The sequence below is a fragment of the Tenrec ecaudatus genome, chromosome 12 (assembly GCF_050624435.1).
Source record: "Tenrec ecaudatus isolate mTenEca1 chromosome 12, mTenEca1.hap1, whole genome shotgun sequence".
Taxonomy (NCBI): Eukaryota; Metazoa; Chordata; class Mammalia; order Afrosoricida; family Tenrecidae; genus Tenrec; species Tenrec ecaudatus.
Window position 1 is genome coordinate 24344681 of NC_134541.1, and position 15519 is coordinate 24360199.

Genomic DNA, 15519 nt, shown 5'->3' on the forward strand with positions numbered 1-15519 from the left:
TCAGAGTGGAGTCGACCGTGGTGACGTGAGCTGGGTGAAGCCTGTGGGAGCAGAGTCTTCACGATCTTCATATGCTGATGGGACGCGACTCAAGGTCAAGAGAAACCGCTGCAAACATCTAATGATCGAAACATGGAATGTGCAAAGTATGAATCTAGGAAACTTGGAAGCCATCAGAAGTGAAATGGAATGCATCAAGATCGATACCCTAGGCATTTGTGAGCTAAAATGAACTGGTAAGAGCCATGTTTAAATCAGAAAATCAGGATGGACTATGACATAAAGAACACAATCTAGAGGAATGGCATGGCACGCATCGTCAAAAAGGACATTGGAAGATCAATCATGAAGTTCAATGCTGTCTGTGATAGGACTCTATCTATTTGCCTTCAAGGGAATCCATTCAGTGCAACTATTATTCAAATGTATGCGCCAACTACAAAAGCTAGTGATGCAGTAATTGAAGAATTCGACCAATGACTTCAGTCAGAAATTGATCAAACATGTTATAAAGATGCACTGATAATTATTGCTATTGGGATGCCAAAGTTGGAACCAAAAATGAAGGATAATGTGGTTGGATAATGTGGTCTTGGCGATAGAAATGAAATTGGAGATCATGTGCTAGAATTTTGCAAAACCAACAACTTGTTCATAACAAATATCTTGTTTTCAACCACACAAAAGGTGACAGTACACATGGACTTCCCCAGATGGAATACACAGAAATCAGATTGACTACATCTGTGGGAAGACACGATGGAGAAGCTCAATATCAGCAGCTAAACCCAGACCAGGGCTAGACTGTGGAACAGAACATGAATTGCTTATATGTAATTTCAGTGTGAAGCTGAAGAAAACTAAAACAAATCCACAAGAGCCAAAATATGACCTTGAGTCTATCCCACATGAACTTCAAGAACATCTCAGGAACAGCTTTGACGCACTGCACACTCGTGACAGAAGGCCTGATGAGCTGTGGGACGTCATCAAGACCACCAGCCATGAAGAAAGCAAAAGGTCATTACAAAGACAGGCAAGAAAGGGGATGAAAGTGGATGCCGGAAGAGACTCTGGAACTCACTCTTAATTGTGGAGTAGCTGAATCAAATGGAAGAAAAGGTGAAGCCAAAGAGTGAAATGGAAAACTTCAAAGGGCAGCTCAAGAACACAAAGCCAAGTATTATCATTATAATGTGCAAAGACCTATCATTAGAAAACCAAGAAGGAAGAACACACTTCAGTATATCTGAAACTGAAAGAACTCAAGAAAAAATTCAAGGCTCGAGTTGCAATCTTAAAGATTCTATAGGCAAAATATTGAAGGATGCAGGAAGCATCCAGAGAAGATAGAAGAAATATACAGTCACTATACCAAAAAAGAGCTAGTCTACATTCCACCATTTCTGGAGGTAGTATTTAAGCAAGAACCAATGGTGCTGAAGGAAGAAGGTGAGGCTGTCTATGGCACTGAATACATTAGCCAAAAATAAGGATGCCCATTGAAACATTTCAGCAAGATGAAGAAGCACTCACTCACTTATGCCGAGAAATTCAGAAGGCAGCTACTTGGCCAACTGACTGGAAGAGATCCATATTTGTGCCCATTCCAAAGAAAGGTGATCCAACAGAATGCTTAAACTACAGAACGATATCCTTGATATTGCACACTAGTAAAATTTTGCTGAAGACCATCCAAGAATGATTGCAGCAGCACATTGACAGGGAGCTGCCAGACATTCAGGCCGGATTCAGAAGAGGACGTAGAACAAGGAATATCATTGCTGATGTCAGATGGACCTTGGATGAAAATAGAGAATGCTGGAAAGATGCTTCTCATGTTCCATTGACTATGCAAGGCATTTGTCCATGTGGCCCATAATAAAGTGTGGTTCATCTTGAGAAGAACGGATATTCCAGAACACTTCATTGTGCCCATACGTGCATAGGGTTGCTATGGGTGGGAACCGACTTAACAACAGCAACCTGTCATAGGACTTTGCTGAACTTGGGAATTATGACTAACATCACTATTAGTAGGAGGAAGAAGAGGAGTAATAAATAAGCACAAAGGCATCTGCTCACTAATTTCTCTCTTGCTTGCTAATTTCCAATCATCCCCTCTCTTCAGTCTTTGCTCCAATTCGGAATCACTATGATTACCATCTCAAGACAAACATGAGGCTTTCTATTTCCATAAAGGGTTACAGCCTCAGAAATCCCCAGCGGCACTTCTGTCCTGTCCTATGGGGTCGCCATAAGTCAGAATTCACTGGATGACAGTGAGGTTGTTTGTTTGCTCTTTTCTTTTCCTTTTTACCATGGATTCTTTTTGCCAAATGATATTTTATTATACTTTTGTTGAAAGAAGACAGCAAAACAGGTTCCCATTCAACCATTCTACGCACCATGGTTCAGTAACATTGGTTATAGTCTCTCTTTCCACCACTATCTTGCTATTGGTTCACAAGGAGCTCTGTTGGTGTGGTGGTTCCTGGTTGGTCTGCTAACCACAAGGTGAGCAGTTCAAAACCATCCTCTTCTCAGGTGAAAGAAAAGGCTTTCAGAACCCCATAAAGAGAGCCCATAGGGGCAGTTCTAACCTGCCCTATAATGGCTCGGTCTAACCCTTTGAGTTGCCGCTGTCACATTGAACCCAGAGATCATAGATTAAGATAGCTCTTAAAGGAGCAGGAGGCTCGAGACAGACATTCTTTGCTCCGGGAGCTAAGCCCTGCTTTGGTTTTAAGAGCCTCCACAAAGCTATTTTTGGTTTAAGATTTAAAGATGAGCTGGGGCATTCATTTCAGGACTTCACCCAGCCCCCATGACTCCAGATAGTCTGGCGCCTCTAAGAATTCCGTTTCGTTCAGTATTCCCCCTCCTTTGATCAGTTTTTTTCTGTAGACTCTGATTCAAATGTTCAGTCATGGAGGCCGGGCACCATCCAGTTCTTGTGGTAGAATGGCAAAGGAAGCAGTTCTGCATGGGGGTGAAACCAAACTCACCACCATCGAAGCGATGCTGACGCAGTGGCCCAGTAGGACAGGGTAGAACTGCCCCTGGGCACCGCAGGGACTGGGATTCTTTACAGCATAGAAAGCTTTATCTTTCTCCCGAGGAGCTGGCTAGTGCGTTCCAACTGCTGACCTTGTGATTAGCAACCCAATGCATAAACAGCATGCCATCAGGGGCCACAAACTCTATTTCCTCCTCCTATTCCTGACTCTCCTTCCTTTGTTGCAAATAGAGACCCATCGTTAGTCAACCTTGACTGAGACTTGCAAGCTTGTAAGACCCCAGGCACTATACAACAAACTAGAGGTAGTAGAGGGGAATTGAACACATTATTAGGCCAATTAACTGGGATGGCCCATGATACCATGAGCCTACTTCCAAGTTGAGAGGCCACATCCCATGAAGTTCATGGTTGTACATAAGCAACCCCCACAGCTCCTCCTTTTGTTCTTGTAAATCTATATATTACAGATCTCTCGCCAGTTCAAATTTTTGCAGGTGTACATCTCCACTTTCTTGTGTCTCATGGTACCTCGTTGACTTATGTCAAAACTTTTTCATTCATATTTGATAATGATTGGCTGTGTAACTCTCCCCTTAACCACTGCTATTTTCCTATCACAGTTAACCCTCTTAATCCCCTCCCTCCTGCCCCTAGTAATCACTAATAAACTTTGGTCTCTATTCATTTGCTTCTTCTTGTCTCTTTATACGAATGAGGTCATATAAGATTTGTCCCTTTGTGATGGACTTATTTCGCTGAGTGCACTGTCTTCACACTCCATCCATATGGTAGCATGGATCAAGACTGCATTTCCCCTACTGGCTGAGTAGTATTTCATTGTGTATATGCACCACATTTTGTCTATTCATTCATCTGTTGATGGACATTTAGATTGTTTCCCCCTGTTGGCTATTGTGAATAGTGCTGTACTGACTATTGGTAGACCAGTCTCTTTTTCAGGAGAAGGACAAGGGTCCCCACTCCCACAAAGAGGACCCTCTCAGAAACCCACAGGGGCTGTTCTATCTTGTAAGGTCACTAGGAATTGAAACTGACTCCACAGCAGTGAGTAGTTGGGGTTTGGTTTGGTTTTTCTTTGTTTTAGTCTCTATTTGAGTCTCTGCTTTCCGATCTTTTGGGTTTATTCCTAGGGGTGGAATTGCTGGGCCATTTGGTAGTTCTATTTTTCATTTTTCAAGGAACTCCCACAGTGTTTTATATGAAGGTTGTGCCATGTTGCATCCGTATCAGCAATGGAGCCTTGGTTATGTGTTGGGCTGCTAACTGCAAGGTCAGCAGTTTGAAACTAGCCCCCCCCCCTCTGTGGGAAATAATGGGGATTTCTACTCCCATAAAGAGTTACAGTCTCAGAAACCCATAGGGGCAGTTCTATCCTGTCCTATAGTGTCACTATGAGTTGGTATCAACTCAATAGCAGTGAGTTTAGTTTTTTGTTTTGTTTTTTTATCAGCAATAGATAATGGTTCCATTTTCCCTAAATCCTTCCAACACTTGTTATTTTCTGTTTGTTTACCTGTCTGTTTGTTTGTTTTGTTGGCTGATTGATTGGTTGGTTGGTTGGTTGGTTAGTTGGTTAATTGTTTGGTTAATTGGTTGGTTGGTTGGTTGGTTGGTTGGTAGTTTGGTTGGTTGTATGGTTAGTTAGTTTTTTTCACTGGTTTGTTTGGTTGCTTGGTTGGTTGGTTATTTGGTTGTTTATTTTGTTAGTTCGTTTGGTAGTTTGATTGGTTGTATGGTTAGTTGTTTGCTTGACTGGTTGGTTGGTTCTGTTATTTGTTGGTTGGTTATTTGGTTAGTTGTTTGTTTGGTTGGTTGGTATTTAACCTTATCTATGCTGGTGGGTGTGAACGATATCTTATGGTGCTTTGGGGAGGTAGCTTACTGATGATGGCTAAGGATGCTGAGCAGCATATTTTCAAGTGTTCAGTGGGCATGTGCCTGTTCTCTTTGGTGAAATATCCACACAAGTCTTTTGGATTGGATTATTTGTCTTTTCATTGGTTGTTGTTAAGTTGTCCACATTTGTGCATACTTTTTAATTAATTCTTATCAACTAGATGGTTTCAGAAGTTACCCCCTCCAGTCATTAGTTGGATTAATTTTCCTGGTAAAATCTTTTGGTGGACAAACATTTTTTCATTTTTAATAAGGTCCCATATATTTAATTTCCCTTTTGCTGTTTGGGGTTCTTTTGTTCTATTAGAAAACCCATTGGTTAAAACTAAACCAGACAGAATCACCCCTAGATTGTCCCCTAAGAGTTTTATGGCTTCCATTTGCACAATTAGGTGGGTAATCTGTTTTGAAGTCTTTGGGGTATGGTGTGAGGACTGGCTCCTAGTTCTTTTTCCTGTATGCGAAATCCTCTCCAGGCCATTTACTGCGTGTTTATAATAGTAATCACTGTACTGAGAACCGAGGAGTGGGAGTCCTGGAAACTCTCCCCTCCTCCCCCCACTGACCTCCCTCATTAGCATCCACCAAGTCGGGTTCAGGCCAGAGGCCTTTGCATGTGCTGTTCCCTCTGCCCTGATTGCTCTTCCCCGTCCCTCTCAAGCGGCTATTCTTTCTTAAGCCCTCAGCTCCATGTTCCCTCCTCAGAAAGGTCCTCCCAGCCCCCCAGCCCCTATCCAAAATGGCCACCCATCATCTGCTCTTTCTGTCCCTGGCACCGTGTGAGGTGAGCTCCCTGGGGCAGGGGCTGCCTAGACTTGTTCCTGGGCAGGGTGGGCACACAGACCGGGCTCAGGAAAGGTTGCAGGTGCTGAAGGGGCGGAGGGGTGGAGCAAGAGCCGGGAGTGGGCAGAGGAGGGGACCTGGGTGGGAAGAGGCTCAGAGATTGACCAGTGGGAGGTGGCGTCCCTGAATGCAGGCCCCCTTCTCCTCTCTTCTCCTCTCCCCACGAGGAACTGGGGAGGGTCCAGCCGTTTCTGGGCAGCTTGGCCAGAACCAGCGGGGAGAGACGGGGCGGGTGCCAGGCAGGGAGTGTGCGCGCGCAGCTCTGGCACTAAATAATCATAACACGGTTGTGCCGCTAACGGAGATTTATGGGGCCCTTTCCCGGCCATGAGCTCCGTGTGCTTCCGCGAATATGAAGTCATTTATCTAAAGACAAGTTCCCTTAATCCGAGGAAAAATGGGTTCCTTGGAGAAAATGGTCCTCCAAGCCCCACAGCCTAACCGCTCGCTGTCGGGCTCTAAATTAATGCCGAGAGAGATGATGTTTTTCACGAGCGGCGGCGGTGGCGACGACGCAGCTGGCTCCCGCACGCAGTCTGCAGACATCTTGTGGGTGAAGCCGGGACAGGGCCCAGGGCCGGTAGCAGCTCCTCCCTGGCCGTCTGGGAGGCCACTTGCCATCACCTCTCGGAGCCCCAGTGTCCTCCTGTGTAAGATGGTCTGCTGGTACTTCAGGTGCACTATGGCCTGGCACGTAGTCAGCGCTCAGTAAGCAGCCCCCTCGTCCCCCGTCCTTAAAGGTCGTCCAGCCCCGGATCCCAAAGGTTCAGTTCTCAGAAAACTGTTCATGATCCTCTTCTTCCACCACCCACTTGACAGAAACAGAAACTCGGGTCCTGGTGAGAGCTGAGTCCTTGCTGGTGCCCACAGGTCTCTTATAAGGTGCTGGAAGATTCTGGGAAATATATGTGTGCACCCCCACCCCCAGAAGAGAGAGGGACGCCATTGTGATCGTTGTCAGAACCTCAAATTGTGACCAAGCTGAAGCAGGCTTTAATATTCATCCGTCCCTTAGCACAGTGGTTATTCCCTGAGCTGAGATCCCCAAGGTCAGCAGTTCGAAACCATTAGCATCCTCTCAGAAGACCCAGGACTTTCTACTCCCATAAAGAGTGACAAGGTGGGAAATTCACAGAGGCAGTTCTGTCCCATCATATAGGGTCGCTATGGGGTCGGCATGGGCTCGATGGCAGTGAGTTTGGTTGTTGAGTTTACCACTAACTCAGCCAGGCAGGCATTAACTGTCAACTCCCACCCCTTAGAGAGCACGCTGCTGCCCTCACAGGTGTCCCCAGTCTGAGCCCCACTTCTCTCTCTCTCTCTCTCGCCCCCAGATGACCTGGTTCCACATGGACTGTCAGGACTTGATGACCCAGCTCAGGCTGGGCAAGGCCCAAGGGGCCAGCTCTGGGGACCAGCGCCGCCTCCACCGCTACCTGCAGCGGCTGGCCTCGGAGTTCCCTGCTGAGAAGCTCACAGCCATGGGGCTACAGGTGGCCTCCCTGAGCTGGGCGGGCCTGGGCCGGGACCTGTGGGAAGAGGCTCAGGGCCACCACGAGGAGATCCGGGCCCTCCTGACGAAGGCGTTGGCCCACTGTCCGTGCCCAGCAGGTTCCACTGCCCACACGGCACATGCAGAGCTGGGAGGGGCAGTCAACAAGGTCCTGGGTCTGAATAGAGGCTCCTCTTGGAGGGGAAGGGGGCACCCACCCCCACAGGACTCGCCGGGTGTGGACCACCTGCTCAAATCCCGCTGGCCTTCTCGGGCCAGCAGAGAGGGTCAGAACAGGAATTTCCAGCCTGGCCCTCCGCCCCCTGCTGTAGAGGCTGATGGAGGCCAAGACCCACTGGGTAGTGCCCTGGAGACTTCTCCTGCCACCCCCTTCTCCTGGCCCTGCTTCTCCAGGCAGCTGGGACTGCGCCCTCCCAACCAGCTGGCTGGGGGCAGCTTTTCCTCAGAGGGGACAGACTCACAGACATCTCTGGAGGACTCCCCCCAGACAAGTCCCCCTGCGTCCCTCTAGCAGGGAGCCCTCGTGAACTGCGGCAGTTTCCAGGGGGCACCTGGAGTGGCGCCCAGCCACAGAGGAAGCTGCAGAGCCACGGCCAGTGCCAGGGGCATGGCTCTGGAGCACGGATTGTATGATGAGTGTCTGACCCAGGCTGGGGGACTGTGGGCCTGATTCCAGCTCCAGGAGTCCCCTCATGGTCACGAGGGTGGGCAGTCAGGACCAGTGTGCCGGTCTTGACGTGGGAAAGAGGAGGTGGTACAGACCCCTCCAAAGGTCTCCTCCTCAGCAGGCCCAACACCTGGAAGGAGTTTGGGACCATACACAAGCTTTCCCCTTTGTCACCAGGTGGCCCCTGTTCGGAATACACAGGGTGGGCTGATCTGGAGATGGCTTCTTGTCTTCGTATTCCCGCAGGAGCCGACTCAGAGACAAGGATGCCCACATATGCTTATTTGGCAGGGTGCCCATTTCCGAGGGCTGCTGTCACGAAGCACCCCTCGTGGTGACTCAGAGGAAGGAAAGCATATGGTCTCCCAGTCCTGGGGGTTCGTCATCCAAATTCAGGGTGTCGACGGGACATGCCCTCTCTGAAGGTTCTCAGGGAAGACCTCCTCGTCTGTCTCTCCCAGCGTCTGGTGGCCCCAGGAGCTCCTGGCTGGTAGCTCCAGCGTCACCCCACTGCGCCTGGCCTTCTGCCCTCTGCTTGCGTCTGTGTCCCTTCTCCTGTATAGGACACCACTCAGCTTGGACTAGGGACCACCACTCCAGCATGACCTCTTGTTAGATGATCATATCTTCAAAGATGCTATTTTGCAAGTTACCACTAGGGTCAACTGGCCTCCATCTCCCTGGGGGTCCCTGGGGGGCAGAGCAGAACACATTCCAGGTGTCTCGCCCAAGGGGTGTGGCTCCACCAACTCTCATGAGTGATTGGTTGAGGGTTACAGGTGATTCGGGCTCCACTAGCCACCGAAAGGGCTAGCAGAAATGTACTGGCAGGGGGGTGGGTGTGTGTGCGAGGGGGTGCAGTGCATCTACTGCTCTGTCTTCTTGCGCTTCTCCAACAGGTATAGGACTGGCATTCCCACCTTTAGAGAATGTCATGGACTCTTGTCTTTTCAGGCCCCTTCCTATATCCTCTGTCTAGTGCCCCTCCGCACCACTTTCTGACTGTTACACACACACACACACACACACACACACACACCACCACCACCACCACCACCACCACCCCCTGCCCAGCATCGAGCTCTCTCTAGTCCCAGCCTTCGGCCGTATGGCAGCAGAGCTCTGCTGAGGATTGGGCCAGGCAGGGTAGGAAGCTCAGGCGCAGGCATCCGGTGATAGGGAGAAGACCTCTGTGTGCTCGGATCTCGGGATGAAGTATCTAGAAATAAGCCCCTCCCTCCCACTGCCCAGACTGGCCCCGGCAAGGCCTCCCTGACCAGGTTCTGCTGAGTGAGGGCCGCCCTCTCTGCCTTAGGACGGTGCCTCACCCAGCCCACCCTCTGGTGGCCGCCCTGGGAGGATGGTGGGAAAGGGGAGAGGGAACCAGAGTTCCTCAGGAGTGGCCTCAGAAAAGCATGCGCCAACAGCATCCAAAGGGCCTTTGGGGGCTTCTGAAGATTCCCGGTTTCTCCAGGTGTGCCTAGGGCCTGCCAGTCTCAGAGCTGCCGGGAGCCGAGCTGGCCCAGCTCCCTGGGGATCGTCACCTCTGGCCGCTAGACTCTGGATCTTGGGGCGGGGTGAGGGCAGCTAGAAGCTGAATCTGCACAGAACCGTGCAGGTGACTCCTCGTGCAACTCAGCACATAGGGTGCTACTGGGAGACACTCGAAACTGGGGGCTGAGACTCCCACCCCCTGCCCGCCCCACCGAGCCTCCTGAATCCCCCCTCCCCCTGTAGTCCAAACCCACCCAAGAGCACTGGAGGTGTTTGATCCATCCATCTCCGTCCCTGCCTGTTGCCTCAGAGGGGGGCCAAAGGCTCTGCAAATGCTGTTGTCATGGCAACAGCATCCAACCGGTCAGGGCCAGAGGCAGGGAGCCAGAGAATCTGGGGTACAAAGATGGAAACTGTCTTCCGAGGCCCCACAGCTTCTGAGAGACCACAGCTGAGTTGAAGAGAGATGGAGGGCAGTGGGGGGGGGTGGCTGCGGGGGTTCGACAATCCTTGGGTGGGAGGGGTCCCCAAGGTCACCTTGTGCATCCTCCTTCTAGACAGAACTCTACCCAGAGTCATATGTCTACTTACAGCAAGCCCTCCCTGGGGTAGGCAGGGATGCAGACATGAGCCATGATAAAATAATATAACGTATAATAACTTGAATATCCAGTGTTCATTTCGCCTTTCCTTTCTGCCTCTCTCTGTGCAAGACCCCCCAACAGGTTTCCCCAGGCTCACTGGCTGCAAATCCAGTGCTGCTCTGGCTGCTACCCCATTTTACTGAAGAAATGAGACTCAGGTTTGGGGCCTGGCCCAGGACTGTGCACGCAGCAGGTGGCAGAGCCAGAGTTGATGCTCACCCCCAGGCAAGTTTGAGCTGATTGCTGGGTCTGCTATGGAGGGTCTTGGCCCCTTCTGCGGTCCCGTTGGATCTGGCCACTGGCTGGGACCCTGGTCTGGACTGGACTTGACCCTCACCGCCTTACTAGGCAGCCCGTGCAGAACTCGGACCCTGCCCCTCACCGCCTGGATGAGAAGAAAACATGGAGCCAGCCACCGCCGCCACCCGTCAGCGGGATGCTGCAATAGAGATGGGTGGGCCGGCCAGCTGCAGCCCTGCTGCCTTTGTTGAGCCTGGCTCCTGGGCTGTGCCCGGGGAGCACAGCATCCAAGCATCTGAGCATCCTGTTCTGCAAGAGGCAGTGTGGTGGCTGCTCCGTGGTTAGTCACACAGGAGCTGTGATTGAGTGCCTGGACCCCACGACTCACAAGCCAGGAGACCCTGGCCAGAGTATGTTCCTTCACTGGGCCTCCATTTCCTCTGCTGTAAAGTGAGGCTAATACGCCCTGAGAGGCTTGTTGGGGGCGCTGAATGAAGCCTGGTGTGGAAAGCTCCGGGAAAGGTGCCCCATCCAGGGTGTCTCCTTTGGCACCCACCCTGCGCACCCAGCTTCATCACCAGACAAGTTCAGGAAGGCATTTCTCCTTCGGCCCCCAGGGAGCAGCCCGTGGCTCCCTCGGAGTTGTTCGCTCATCTCTAAGGCCCTGAGGACTCACTGGAATGCTAGTTGCCTCTTAAAAGGGGGCCTCCTTTCATGGGCTTTTGCTAACACTTGCCTGTAGGGGGGATGGGACCAGCATGTGGGGAAGACCCAGGGGACTTCCGGCCAGCGAGACCATCTTGGAGGTTGTTCCTAGGGGGGCGGGCATGCCCCCATGGGGTCTATTACAGTAGGCAGCTTGTTCTGGAAGAAAGGGGATGAGTGTTTTCAAGAGCCCCATGTCTTCCAGTGACATCACTGAGGCAGAGAGGACCTTGGGAGAATCACTGTGAGCCCCCCTCCTGCCTGCTGTGAGAGCTCACCCCCCACCACCCGCGGTGACGGAAATCGAGCCCAGAGGGTTGGTAGACAAGGCATGGTAGGAGGAGCGCCCCTTGGGGCTCAAGGGCCCCATATGCTACTCCTGCCCTTCGCTCCTCATTCCCTGGGTGACCTCAGGCAGGTGGCTTCCCCTCTCTGGTCTTTCGTGGCCCCTGTCCATTCACTGGGAGCATAAGATGGACAGATTAACTTTATCTTTGGAAGCAGCCCTGCCTTCGAACCCAGGGTCCATCTGGACACTCAAGCAGGTGGCTGGCCCTCCGGTTCCTCGTCTGCTCAATGGGTTTATAAAGGCAGGATGCTCTTTGGAGCTCTAAGTTCCAACCCCCCCCCCCCCACTTCCTTCCTCCAAGGGAGTAGTGGTCTGATGACAGATCCAAACCCTAAATATCAACTAGGCAGTGATGTGAGGCAGGGCCACTGGATCTGCAAAGGATCTTCATGTGCATCTGATTCTCACTACAGCCCAGGACACAGAAACCAGGCTCTGACGGCCCCATTTCACAGCTACAAAGGCTGAAGCCTAGAGAGGGAGGGACAGGGCCAAGGTCACACAGCCAGGAAGGGAATGGGGCAGCAGAAACCTCAGGGTCCAGGAGAGCAGATGTCAGCCACTCTGAAGTGGCCATGCCGTACCCTGCGACCTCTGCCTACCATGGCCAAGCCCACACAGAAAAGCTGGCCAGGGTCAGGACACAACTGACTTCCTGTCCAGGACAAACCTGTCTGGCATGAAACCCCACCCTCCTGGCTGCAAAATGGTTCTCTGAGACTGAAGCCAGCAGCCTCTCTGGAAACTTAGAGCTCGGGGTCCTGTCCCCAACTACCAGGGGCATGATAGAGGGCCTTGAGTGAACCACTCCACCCCCCCCCCGCCACATGCCCACTTTTCTCATCTGTGGAATGGGGGTGATGGAGTCAGGCCAGGGACGACAAAGGAGTGTCATCTCCCATTGGGAACCCTTGGTCTGAACTCTCGTATCTGCCTCCCTCTCTGTGGGGGTGACGGTCATCCAGTCACCTAGCTTGAACACCTGCATGTTGCTTTGAGTCTCCCCTTGCCCCCCAAATACAGCCCCAATCTCTCTAATCCTCCATTCTCTCCCCACCTTCCCACCTCTCTGTCCTGGACTTCCTGAATGGGGTCCTCAGTGTTCTGCCTGCAGCCGCTCAGAACCCCACACCGTCTCTCCCTCTGAGGACAGAGCAACTGTGCAAACATGTAAAAATCGTGTCAGTTCCTGCTTGTCACTGCCTAGTGCCACCCTTTGGCTCTTCCATAAAACTCCAACCCACACGGAGACCCACAAGGTTCTTTGGGAGCCAGCCCTCTGCCCACCACTTCCTGGGGGCTGTGAGTTGCTCTGGGGTAGGCTGCACTGCACGGGAGCCTTACATACAGCCAACGTGCACCTGTCCTGCGCCACCTTCACAGCCGTGGTTGGCTTGAGTCCATTGCTGCGGCCACTGTGTCTTTTATGGGCCTTCCCACCTAGGGTGTAGTGGTTAGGCATTGGGCTGCTAACTGCAAGGTCAGGAGTTCAAATCCACCAGCCACTCTTTGGGATAAAGACAAGGGTTTTTAAACCACTGACCTTGCAGTGGCTGGTGGATTTGAACTCCATAAAGAGTTACCTTCTCAGAAACCCACTGAGGCAGTTCTACCCTGTCCTATAGGGTTGCTACGAATCGGTATTAACTCGATGGCAGTGAGTTTGTTGTTAGCTCCCGTGACATTCCCACCCCAACGCATGGCAACCCCACACATGACAAAACAAAACACTGCCCAGTCCTGCCTCCCTGTGACTGTTTGGAGAATTGCAACCCGTGGGTTTTCATTGGCTGATTTTCAAAAGTAGATCGCCAGGCCTTTCTTCATCATCCATCTTAGTCTGGAAGTTCTGCTGAAACCTCTTGGACATCATAGCAACACACAAACCTCCACTGGCAGACAGGTGGGAGCTGCACATGGGATGCATTGGCGGGGACTTGAACTCAGGTCTCCTGCATCTGAACCGCCAATGTCCTTTTCAAGCAGCCAAGTCCTCCTGACCCTTCAAGAGTCAGCAACAGGGTCCTGGCCCTTCTGAAGCAGTTAGCAAAAAAGCATACACTTCTCCTATAGGACACTGATCACCATTGCCATTTTGTAATTTTTCTGATAAAGCCACATCTCTTCCTAATGCTCAAGCTTCACGAGAGCAATAGCCCCACCTGCCTTGTTCAGTGAATCCTTGATGCAGAGAAGAAACTCAATGGAATTTACTAGATGAATGAGTCAATAAATGAATGAATGGTAACTCTGATTGGTTAGTATGGGCTGCCTAGAGCACCTGTTTGGCTCAGTGAGGAAGAACTCTATGGTTGATTAATGATGCCTGCAATGGGTGCCACCAGGAATAGAGGTAGTAAGTATGCTTGAACTTGCCGCCTCTGGACTAGCTAGGCCCAGGCTTCGGAGTCCTCCATTAGAGAGCTTCAGGGCTACCTAGAAATGGAGACTCACCTCTCCCCAGCTCCCATGAGGGGAGTTCAGTTGTCATCCCACCTGGCCCTGATCATCAATCACGCAGCCACGCAGTGCCTGTTAGGATTTGTCACTGAGCCACATCCAGGTGCACCAGGCAGGAACAGGCTGGCTCGTTTGCATCTCATCTGCATCTCATTTGCATATGCCTCCACAGTCCTGTCTCCTTGCAATTTTCAAGTTAAAATGTCATTACCGCTCCTGTGAAGGCTGTTATTTCTTGATTTCATTCTCCCTGCTCCTCTACCCCCTCTCCCTCCCATCCTCCCAGCCTGGGCTGGCAGAAGGAAACAGGGCTTTGAGCTCTGGTTCTGGGGCACTTCTTGGGTGGTGCCGTGTCTGAGCCACCTCTGGGTCCCTGGGGGCAGGGGCAGGGGAATATCCCAGTAGGGCTGACATGAACTTAGCCCTCAAGCATTCTCTGAACAAATGGCTCTATGCCCTTCCTCAGAGTCTTGGCCACGTGTGCCCTCCTCCCGGGATAGTTTTCTGCCCTCTCCACACATCAAAATATGACGCAGCTGTAACGGACTGGAGCCAGGAGCCCTGGTGGCGTAGTGGGCTAAGAATTGGGCTGCTAACCACAAGGTCACCAGTCCAAGCCCACCAGCTGCTATGCAGGAGGAAAAGATGAGGCTGTCTGCTCCCATAGAGATCACAGCTTCAGAATCGTGTGTCCTAGTCTTGCTAGGAGTTGAACTTGACTCCGTGGCAGTAAGTAGAGGGTGTGCCCCTCCCCTATCACTGGTCCCTTCCTCTCCATCCCTCGGCCATTCTCATTGCCATCGAGTCAATGCCGCTTCATAGTAACCATACTGGACAGGGTAGAACTGTCCTTCGGAGTTTCCAGACTGTAACTCTTTAGCGGAGTAGAAAGTCCTGTCTTTCTCCAGCCCTGGCCATTACATACAAAGAAACACACTGGTCAGCAGCTATCACGTCTGTCCAGCCCACAGTGACTACTTTGTCTAAAGACGGTGCTCCATTGATTTCCAAGGGCTGATCTTTTCAACAGTTTCATTGGCACTTCCTCCACGTGTCATACAAGTCACTGGTTCCTTCGTATCAAGAAGAGTTGTAAAATCAATACCGCAATCATTGTTAGAACATTTTATTCTTCCTTTTACTCATTGTTACTCGTGTAATTTTTTCAATCGTGACAGAAATATATACAACAAAACATTCTCCAATTTGACGGCTTCTACGCGTATAATTCAGAGCCACTGATTGCGCTCTTCCTGTTGTACAACCACTATTGAGCTCCCTCTCCAAATTGTTCCACCGCCATGAAATAAGCAATGCCCCCTGAGCAAAAACTCTTTCTCCTTCACTGATGGTAACCGTTGGTCAAGTTTGGTTTCTTTTCTTCTTCTTTGTTATATATTTTTCAGTAGTTTTCTTGATATAATTTTTCACAAATCATACACTTCCATAGTTAAATCGAGCACAATCCAACTTGGAGCTGCATTCAGGAGCTGTTGCTTTGTGCTGGTTGGTTTCTTTATTGCTTGAGCGCTGTTTGGTACTAGGGGAAATTTTCCTGGAATCATTTCTTATAAGGACAGACCCTTGCCACTCAGATTAAAACTTGTCATGGTGATGCAAGGGGAGCATTGAGGGACTAAATACATGGTGGTTCTGGGTCCCCTG

The 15519-nt window shown here is 50.9% G+C and overlaps 1 protein-coding gene across 1 annotated transcript in view; it reads left to right on the top strand.

The window, feature by feature from the left end:
• KIAA1755 (KIAA1755 ortholog) overlaps positions 1–15199 on the top strand; it is a 59011-nt gene extending 43812 nt beyond the window's left edge. The window contains exon 14 of the mRNA XM_075528759.1: positions 7117–15199. Coding sequence (XP_075384874.1) covers positions 7117–7806 — 690 coding nt within the window. The 3' untranslated portion in view covers positions 7807–15199. The remainder of the gene's footprint in view (positions 1–7116) is intronic.
• Positions 15200–15519: the final 320 nt, after the last annotated feature.